The following is a 10,610-nucleotide window of genomic DNA, read 5'->3' on the forward strand; positions in this document are numbered from 1 at the left end:
CCTGCAAGTTACCAAATTGTGAGGGCAACATTTCCAAGCAGAAGAGATGAGATTTCACATTCAATATTAATAAGCATATAATTCATCAAAAGCATTTAACAACTTAAACTTCATCAATTAATAATATTAACTCTTCTTATAATACTTCATTAATAACTCAATCAACTTCTAATCGTCATTAACTTCTTATTCATCACATTATATACAACATCATATAGCACATAATAATATCATAATCAACATCATAAACAACATCATAACATCATAATCAATATCATAAACAATATCATAAACAACATCATAATCAATATCATAAACAACATCATATAATCTTCATAAGCACTTCATTAACAACACGTGGATAGAAGACAACTCAACAACTTAACAACTCATGGATGACAACTCATCAACAACGACTTTGACTCGACATTGCAACTTCGATTTCTTAGTCATGCATGTGGTACCAATCTAGGACATCAAGCCCCCAACATATTGAGCATAAATACACTCACAGGGCATCAAGCCCTCAACTTAAAGAGAAAAATCTCACAGGGCATCAAGCCCTCAATGTATTGAGCATAAATACACTCCCAGGGCATCAAGCCCTCAACTTAAAGAGAAAAAGCTCAGAGGGCATCAAGCCCTCAGCGAAATGAGTATGCATGGACTCAACAACTAATGCAACGACAACCAACAACTTCAACGAAATCGACAACAACTTGCAACTTTAACGACATTGACAACAACTTACAACTTTAACAACTTGACCAACATATGCAACTTAATGATTTAATAATCAATACAGCAGAGACAACAACATACAACAACTTCGCAACATAGCATCATTAATCATAACAACTTCAATGGTATAACAACATTATTTTCTATATCATACCTTTTCCACATAAATATATGTAACTGAAATTATTCAACAACAACATTCACATAATATATGTATTTCAAATTATCCAACAAAGATATTCATGTCAAACCAAATTAGATCCATCACAACATAGATTAAATACTCTTAAACACCTTAATTGAACTCATAGTACTTCTAGTTTTGAGATTTGAATTTATTCCTTAAGTTTTGGATTAACGTAGAAACGATTATACTGAATTTTCATAAGATTTCACTAAGACCTCCTTGGAGTATTTTCATCATATCTAAAGAACCAAAAATCATTTTCACGTCAAACCAAAGACACTGGAAAGCTAACTCAACTATCTACAACTTTCATGTTTACACCAAATGCCAATTCAAAACAAAAACATGTGAAAAAGACGCAAGAACATGAAACAGGACGTGCTGTCAGAGAGCAACTCGGGAAAAACCCACTTTTCACCCCAAAATTCCAATTTTAACTTCCCTATGCCCAAATTTGATCCAAAAACTTGTCTAACCATTTCTATACATGTTAAGGCACTCAAAACCATATAAAACATTGCACTAAAAATAACCCATGATCTGAACATCAATTCTACACAAATTCAACGGATTTTCTACTCTATTAACAACCAATTACAACTTCAAAACCTAATTCCCAAATTCCCATAACTACAACCTACAACATGTTAAACTCAATTTCAGAATTATACAACTTAGAATTAGAGAAAGTTAGTCCCACCCTTACCTTAGATTGATCGACGAAGGACTCTACCGCTTTCTCTCCTCTGACTCTTCTCTTCTTTTGGTTTTCTCCCTTTTTCTCCAAAAATAGGTTTCACGTAATCCTTATTTTCTAATTCTAACTCTTCCCGTTTATATAAATCCTTAACCATACTTATTTTCTCTTATTTCCAAATCTGCCCTCCAAGTCTCAATATTCTATCCTAATATATATATATATATATATATATATATATATATATATATATATATATATATATATTTCTATAACAAATAACAAATATACATCTATAACAAATATATTTCTATAACATATATATTTCTTCACCAAATAACAAATATATTTATACACCAGATAACATATATATTTCTACACCAAGTAACAAATATATTTCTACACCAGATAACATATATATTTCTACACCAAATAACAAATATATTTCTACACCACATAACATATATATTTCCACACCAAATAACATAATATTTCAACACCAAATAACATAATATTTCTAGGTACCATGATTTTTGCTTTACTTTTGCTCTTAGACATATATGCAATATTGACATTTTCAGATTTAGGTACCCATTGTTTTATGGGTCCTTTGAGGTTAGCACTAGAAGTTTTACTCTTCACTTCCTGTACCTTGTGCTGAGAGTTTGATTGCTTCTCCAATCTAGATTCAATAATGCAATCTTGAAATTATTTTGGCTATTTGGCTTTTTATATGCTCCCTTATACTAACTCATACTACTTTTACTTGATAGTTTTTAAAGGTCAATGTACCATTAAAATTAGAACGCTTTTCCTTAAAATACATATTCATACACTTACTCAAGGGAAGCAATTTGTGTTTTTCTCATTGGAGAATATTATTCATTTTGAAACAAGGTGTGGGTATATCGAGAAAACTTAAAATAAAAGAGTTCACTTTCATGTACAAGAAACAACCAACTGAGAGGAGACAATAAAATTTTTATGCCATGCTTTATTTCATTAAAAACAAGCTACTTAACCATGCCTTTCACAAGAAAACAAAAACAAAAGAATAAAGTTCAAGGGAGTTTTGAAACACTACGACTAAAGATACTTTATTAGGCTCCCCCCACACTTAGGAGAAGCATTGTCCTCAATGATTTAAGAAGAAAAATGAAAGAAACAAGGAAATAGTGGGAAAGGATGCGGAAAGCTCACAATTTGCTAAAAAATTTGAACCCTGGAGGCCTGTCAGGTTGGCACGGCCGTGCCAACTTTAGCACGGGTTGTGCCATCTTCTTGCCAACTTTGGTGATTTTGTGTGTTGGATCTTGGCACGGCCGTGCCAGCTCAAGTACGGGCCGTGCCACCTTTCTGGGTCTTGTAACTTTAATTTTTCTTGAGTTTCCTAATCAATCTCGGACATTTACCTACAAAACAAAGAGAAATAACAGAAAACAAAGAAAGCAATTAAATCAGTGGGTTGCCTCCCACGAAGCAATCTTTTATTGTCACTAGCTTGACAAAAATAAGGATAAATATCCTTAAGGAGGGTCACTTAGAGTAAAATCAGCCACCACTTCATTTACTTCTCCGGTATTATAGATTTTTAGCCTTTGCCCATTAACCGTAAAGGATCCGGTTTCTTCAGAAAAGATTTCAATTGCCCCATAAGGGTAGACCTTGCGAACTTGAAATGGACCGGACCATCGCGACCTTAGTTTACCGGGAAAGAGCTTTGGCTGCCCTATTTTCCAAGGTAAGCGGAAGCGTATCCATTTTCAAGCGATTGTTGATAGAATTAAGGTGAAACTTGCTTCTTGGAAAGGTTATCTCTTGACAATTATGGGGAGAGTTCAGTTGGTGAGATCAATTATACATGGCATGCTGGTTTACTCGTTTCATATTTATCGTTGGCCGCAAAATATTTTGAAGTTGCTGGATCGTTGGATCAAAAATTTTGTTTGGAGTGGTGACATTTATACCTTGAAAATTTGTACAGTAAAGTGGAATACGGTTTGTCTCCCACGGGAATCTGGCGGTTTGAATCTTAAGCCAACGAGACTTATTAATAATTCTCTATTATTACAGTTGAGTTGGAATCTTCATAGCAATGATTCGCAGTGTGCTACTCTCTTTAGGCATCGTTATTTTTGTAACGGCATTCCTCGGCGTAGTTACATCAAATCCTCGGTCTGGCTTGGCATTAAATCACATATGGATACAGTAATTGAAAAATCCATTTGGATGATTGGTAATGGCGAAAAAAATCAATTTATGGCTAGATAATTGGCTAGGTTCCTCTCTGGTTTCGGTTTTTAATATCAACCCCGCCGCTTGGAAATCTCTCTGCTTCACACTTTTCTCGGTTTTAGATGCTGGTAGATGGCGCCTTCCACCTCCCCTTCTCTCTAACTCAGTTGTTGTAGCTAGCATTTTGAATATCACTCTTCCGGTAACGCCGTTATTGGACAAAGTGGTTTGGATTCACACAACAGATGGGGACCTCTCAGCAAAGCAAGTGTTTCTTTTTTTAAGAGGCACATCGAACTTGGTGGATTGGGCTACTCTTATTTGGCGTCCTTGCATACCGCCATCCCACTCTTTTATTTTTTGGCGACTGATGCATAAGAAGGTGCCCACTGATGAGCACCTTCAGTCACGTGGTTGTACTATTGTGTCAATTTGTGTTCTTTGTTTCAGGGCTGCTGAGACGTCGGATCATATATTTTTCTCTTGTGATTATGCGGTTCGCCTCTGGTGTTGGTTAGGAGCGTTGCTGCATTGCTCCTTCCCCTTGCAGTCTCTTGAGGCGTTGTTAAGTTGTGTACCAGCAACTTGTACATCACAGCTGCGTGATGTTTTTGTCTCGGCCATTGTCCACGCGCTGCACAAAATATGGCTGGCCCGTAATGAAATCAGATTTGGAAGTCACATTATCACCTTAAGTATGGGCACAGGTTATTGTATTCCTACAGACACCACTGTGTAGGAAAATTTCCATGTTTCCCCTTCCTTCCGTCGATTTAAGGAGATTGTTCCGGTGGTTTGGAAGCCTCCAACCACTCGTTGGGTCAAGGCTAATACGGACGGATCTCTCATGCACTCATCAGCATCTTATGGGAGGAGGGGGGGAATTTTCCTTGATCACAGAGGCACTTTTTTAGGTTCTTTTGCTTCGAACTTGGGCACGATGTCGATTTTTGAAGCGGAGCTTTCAACCATTATTTTTGCTTTGGAATTTGCTGCAAAGTACAATTGGGTCAACCTTTGGGTGGAGAGTGACTCCTCTACAACGGTGCTTGCTTTCAAGAATTCCACCTTGATTCCTGTCCATCTTCGGAACCGCTGGCACAACTGTTTTCAACTTGGAATTACTATTATCTGCTCACACATTTATCGTGAAGGAAATTGTCGTGCGGACAAGATGGCTTCTCTGGGTCATGATCTGCCTGACACTGTTTGGTTTGATGTTTTACCTCCGTCTTTGTATTAAGACTTCTTTAGGGATAGTAACGGCTTGCCTAATTATCGTTTTCCCTAAGTTGTCAGCTGTTTCTTTTCTATTTTTTTTTTCTATTGTTTCGAGGGTTTTGGCATAGTCTCCCCTTTTGTACATATTTTTCTCTATTTTTAATAATATTTATGAAGTAGGCGACAAAGGATATGAGTTCCAGTGGGGTGCCAACCTAGTTGGGATGTCTCTGGGCTCCTTGATGTCTAACCTTCTCCTTGCCTTATCCAAAAAAAAAAAAGCATTTCCCTTAAGAAATATATATAAAGCGTTCATTAAAAAATAAAATAAAGCATGACAGTTTTTTTTCAAAGGAGAAAACGTGGCAGTTGTTTTATTAAAAAATAAGCTATGAACTTGGCCATTATTTTTTAAGCCATGAACATGTTGTTTTGTTAAAAAATAATTAAATTAAATTAATAGGGTTAAAATTGGAAGAAAATATAAAAAACTACCAGCAATAAGCTCAAAAGCTACTTGAAATAGCTTCTCAAAAAACGCTACAAGTTAGTGAAAAAAAACTTTTTACCAAACACATCTTATAAGCTAATCCAACAAGCTATAAGCTAGCTTATTCGTGTTACCAAACACAGCCATGATGGGTTGAATTTGATGTGAAATTTTAATTGTTACAAGCCCTATAGTGTAAATTAATTCAGATTGTATACCTAAATATAATTAAATAAAAATTAAAAGTTACCTTATTAAAATTGATTTTTTTATTTGACATTTAATGTTACATTTGTATATCATATTTTGATTAGTTGATATCTTGAACGGGTAAATACCCCATAAACAAGAGAGGGTAACATAGAAAAAACCATGCTTAAGTTGGTTCACAAATTCATTTTTTTTATTTTTAGCGAACACGTATTGTATCAATGTACTCTATCTTATTTTTTTATGGTGTCTGGGGTTCGAGCCCCAGACCATGCATATATTATGCATTGTCTTTACCAACTAAGCTAAGCTCACATACACTATCAATTTGAATAAATGAATATCGTTTATTTTTGGAAAAAAATAATTAAATTAATTAAGGAAGTCGAAAAAAATATAATCTTATGAAGAAAAAAAAAATTGATGCATTAATACTCATCTCTATTTGGTGAGATATTTTAAACTTGACTATCATCTATATCTATATACTTATATAAAAAGAAATGTCCCTTGAATTTATAATTTTGCCTCTATAAGGAGCAATTTGGTAAATTACTAATTGGTTGAGTTTTTTTTAAGGTTGGCCTATAAATTTCCATTTTTTCCCCTAACCAATTTTTTTAATTATTTTCTAATTTTTATATTTTTAATAACTTTTAATTATTTTCCAATTTTTATATTTTTAAATTTTTTCTCCCAAATTCAATTGCTTATACATTGGCGTTGTGGGAGATTAAGGTATCGTTTGACCCGACTTTTTTCAAACTTCTCTACATTTTTAAGAAGAAGTTAGGCCAAACACAATATCAATTAAGTACTTACTATAAAAAGAACATTTTTTTGAACGCATAAAATTTATTTCACAAACACCTCTGTTCAACTCACGCTGAGAATCTTTTCTTTATTTTTTAATATTATATTTCAATATGTTTTTTTTCCATTTAACTTTATTTTTTTCAACCGTTCCATTTAATTTTTTAAGGAGGTTCCATTTAATTTTATCTTTTTTTCAAAGAAATATTATTATCTTTTTATCTTATATATTTAATTTCAATATCGTTTAATCGTCACAACCTCACAAATATTTTTATTCATGCTGTCATTTAATGATTCCAAATATTTTTATTTCCTTTCTTCGTCCTCACGAATATACATATAATTTTTAGAGTAATATCAACGTTTAGAGTAATATTTTATGTCTCTCTGTCTGTTTTTTTGTTACACTAATGCATATAATTTTTTTCGTGTTGCTTGGTTGAGTGCTACTTCACCAATTTTTTTTTAACTATTTTCCAATTTTTATATTTTTAAAAATTTTAACTATTTTACAATTTTTTATTTTTAACTATTTTTCAATTTTTTTTGTCCCAAATTCAGTTGCTTCTACACTGCCGTTGTGGGCGAATAAGATACCGTTTGACCCGGTATTTTTTTCAACTTCTCTACATTTTTAAGGAGAAGTTAGGCCAAATACAATATCAATTAAGTACTTACTAAAAAATGTACTTTTTTTAATGCATAAAATTGAATGGAATGAGCTATGGCCAAAAGTTCTTGAATGCTACTTCAAAAAACTACTTCTCGACAATTTATTTCACAAGTATCTCTCTTCAATTCACGTTGGGAACCTTTTCTTTTATTTTTTTAATATTATATTTCAATATGTTTTTTTCTTCCATTTAATTTTTTTTAACCGTTGCATTTAATGTGTCGTCTGCAAACTGCAAGTGAGATACCAACACATTGTCATGCGCCCCAACGCCATATGGAGTAAACAACCCATTTGATTATCAACCTAAGGATTCCCACTAATCATCGATGTACTTCCAACCTTCCTTCCTTGGCTCAAACAAGATGGATACTAAGTAGAACTAATTATCTTTTTCAAACATAAATAAACATGTTTGTTTATAAGATACCAAAATATTCGATGTTTTGACTCTTGATTTTTTTTTTTTTTTGTGTGTAGATCCATGGTAATCTACATTTTGTCATTTTTTTATTTCTTCTAAATAAGTTATACTGGTATCCCACCCCAAACTTAAAATATTTCTAGGGCAACCCCAACCTTAGCTCAAATCATACCAAGTTATAATTATTATCTATCTAACTCCAAGAGAAATCAAACGGATTGCATTTAAGGTTTAGAACCGTAACATGATTCGTTACCTAATAACAACAAAAGATATTATTGTTGGAGGCTCAAAGAGGTTTCACAAAGGATAATAAGAATATAAAGGGTGGCTTAAAAGGCTCATGGTACCCAAAGAAATTGCCTCGTATTGTAATGACATAGAAGCACCAATATTGACAATGTGCTCGATACGCGGCTCTGCGGTGATTGTTCCCTTTCCATTTTATCTCTTTGTAATTAGTGTTGTTACAAATATGGAAAATGAGTTTTGTTCATCATTATCTAGATAGTTCTTCTAAGTTTTGACAACACTATTTCATGTAAATTAAAGGAAAACAAACAAAAGATGCCGGTACGATTCACAATATATTAAATACCTTACTCGATCCACTTAAAATGAAATTATGTGTTGAAGGATACGAATAATGACAACCAGACATATATGACATGTTTCTTTCCTGTCAGTGACTGCGAATCAAGCATTCTAATCGAGAACCAGATTTCGGAAGAATTTTCCTAAAGCTAAGTTGTAAACGAATTTTGTTTTGAGAGGGAAGACATTATTGTAGTTTTTGTGTATAGTTTTTAAAAAACTTAACCGACCATGTAATAATAAAAAGATTTGATTGAATATACTTGAATCTCCCTTCATAATAGAAAAATAGGAATATACTTTAATATATATATATATATATATATATATATATATATATATATATATATATATATCCAAAAAAGGAAAAGGATTTATGGATGGGAGAGAGAAAATATATTGACAATGATATCATGACTTGCTTATAAAATATTGCCTTCTAATTAGTTAGGAGCATTGACAAATTTAAATTCATTAAAATGCAACAATATGGTAGAAGCACCCAAATTATATTCCTCATCGCAAATTTTCTTTTCTATTTTATCTCTATCTGACAATTTATTGCTTCTTTTCATTATTTAAAAAATATTGTCTGTAAACATAGATGGAGGAAACCTTGTAAAAAAAAAGATTTTTTTTTAAATGCTTAAAATTAACTTTTATCAAAATTTCATTTTTTTTAAATTAATTTTCATGATATTGTAAATTATCATTTTAATTAATTTATTAATGTTATATAAAATAGGAAAAAAATATTAATTTTATATCTAGTTACATAATATAAAGCAAGTTTGTACCAAAAAATAAAGTAATGTATAGAAAGGGCAATAGGACAATATTTAGGAGTACAAATATAATATGATGAGCTAAACTCTAGTGCACAGTTAATGCAGAATAAAACTGTTAACCAACTATTAAATTTTTTACAAAACCAACCATCATGTTAGAAAACGACAATTCACAACCAACCAATATTTTTAAGTAAGAAAACCTCAACCAAAAAATCATTTTAAGGTAGGAAGTGAATCTAATCATTGACATAAATCAATCCTTATCTGAGTGTATGGATATCATCAATAATAAACTAAAAATAGAAAATCCATGTATGAAATTGTGCCTATAAAAAACTTGTACATTGACCCTAGATGATTCATTTTTTTTTTTGGATAAGCAAGGAGAAAGGACAAGCATCAGGAGACATCGTCGACATCCCAACTAGGTTGGCACCCCGAGACATCTCCATCCTATGCCGCCAGACTCGAAGGAAATTTAATAAAAAAAGGGGAAAAATAAATACAGAAGGAGGGGGGACTAGGCCAAAACCCTCCAAAAGAAACAATGCCAAACACAAAAAGAAAAAAGAAAACAGCTAACAGACAAGCAGCAGACTACGAAAATCTGTAATTAGGCCAACCGCTTCTGTCCCGAAAGAAATCAAAGCCCAGTGCTAGAGGAAGAGAATCTAGCCAAACCGCGCCTACCACCGAGTGACCCAGAGTCGCCAAATAGTCGGCACAGCAGTTACCTTCACGGTAAATGTGAGAAGCAATCACCTGAATCCCAAGATTTCTAGCATTGTGCCATCTATTACGTAGCAACACCGGCACCAATAAAGGGTTCGAGAAGATCATGAGAGCACTTGTCGAATCACTTTCCAACCAGAGATTCCTCCAACCATGGCGGGCAGCAAACTCAATGGCAAAAATCATACCCAAAACTTCCGCATTAAAAACCGACTGTATCCCAACATTACAGGCAAAAGCACCGCGGAACGTCCCACGGTGATCTCGAAACAGCCCCCCACATGCCGCATGTTCCCCAATTACCGAACCATCCGTGTTAACTTTCAACCACGGGGCGGTGGGAGGCTGCCACAAAACCAGTAAAATATCCCTAGATGATTCATTCAATCATATGGTTTGGAAATTTCTTATTGCATGTTTGAAAAATATGTCTAATCCTAGGTTTCGTACATTTCTTACTGCATGTTTAGCATTATTGTGTACTTGTTCATTAGGAAACCCACTCAAGTGGGAATGGGCATCTGAACCAATGCAAGACACCTTACCAGGCAAAGGGACATTTACTGCATCTAAACTTTTAGATCAAAAGAATGTTACTGCTGGAGCTAGTGATTATTTATGGTACATGACCGAAGTAGTCGTAAATGACACAACTGTTTGGGGGAAATCAACACTGCAAGTGAATGCAAAAGGCCCTATTATTTATTCATATATTAATGGATTTTGGTGGGGTGTATATGATAGTATCCCGAGTACACATAGTTTCGTATATGATGAGGATATTTCCTTGAAACGAGGT

The 10,610-nt window shown here is 33.5% G+C and overlaps 1 protein-coding gene across 1 annotated transcript; it reads left to right on the forward strand.

Moving 5' to 3' along the window:
- Nucleotides 1–4,800: 4,800 nt before the first annotated feature.
- LOC112419397 (uncharacterized) lies at nt 4,801–5,103 on the forward strand. Its single transcript, XM_024777042.1, has one exon. The coding sequence runs from the start codon at nt 4,801–4,803 to the stop codon at nt 5,101–5,103; it is 303 nt and encodes a 100-aa protein (XP_024632810.1).
- Nucleotides 5,104–10,610: the final 5,507 nt, after the last annotated feature.

The sequence above is a fragment of the Medicago truncatula genome, chromosome 2, assembly GCF_003473485.1.
Source record: "Medicago truncatula cultivar Jemalong A17 chromosome 2, MtrunA17r5.0-ANR, whole genome shotgun sequence".
Lineage (NCBI taxonomy): Eukaryota > Viridiplantae > Streptophyta > Magnoliopsida > Fabales > Fabaceae > Medicago > Medicago truncatula.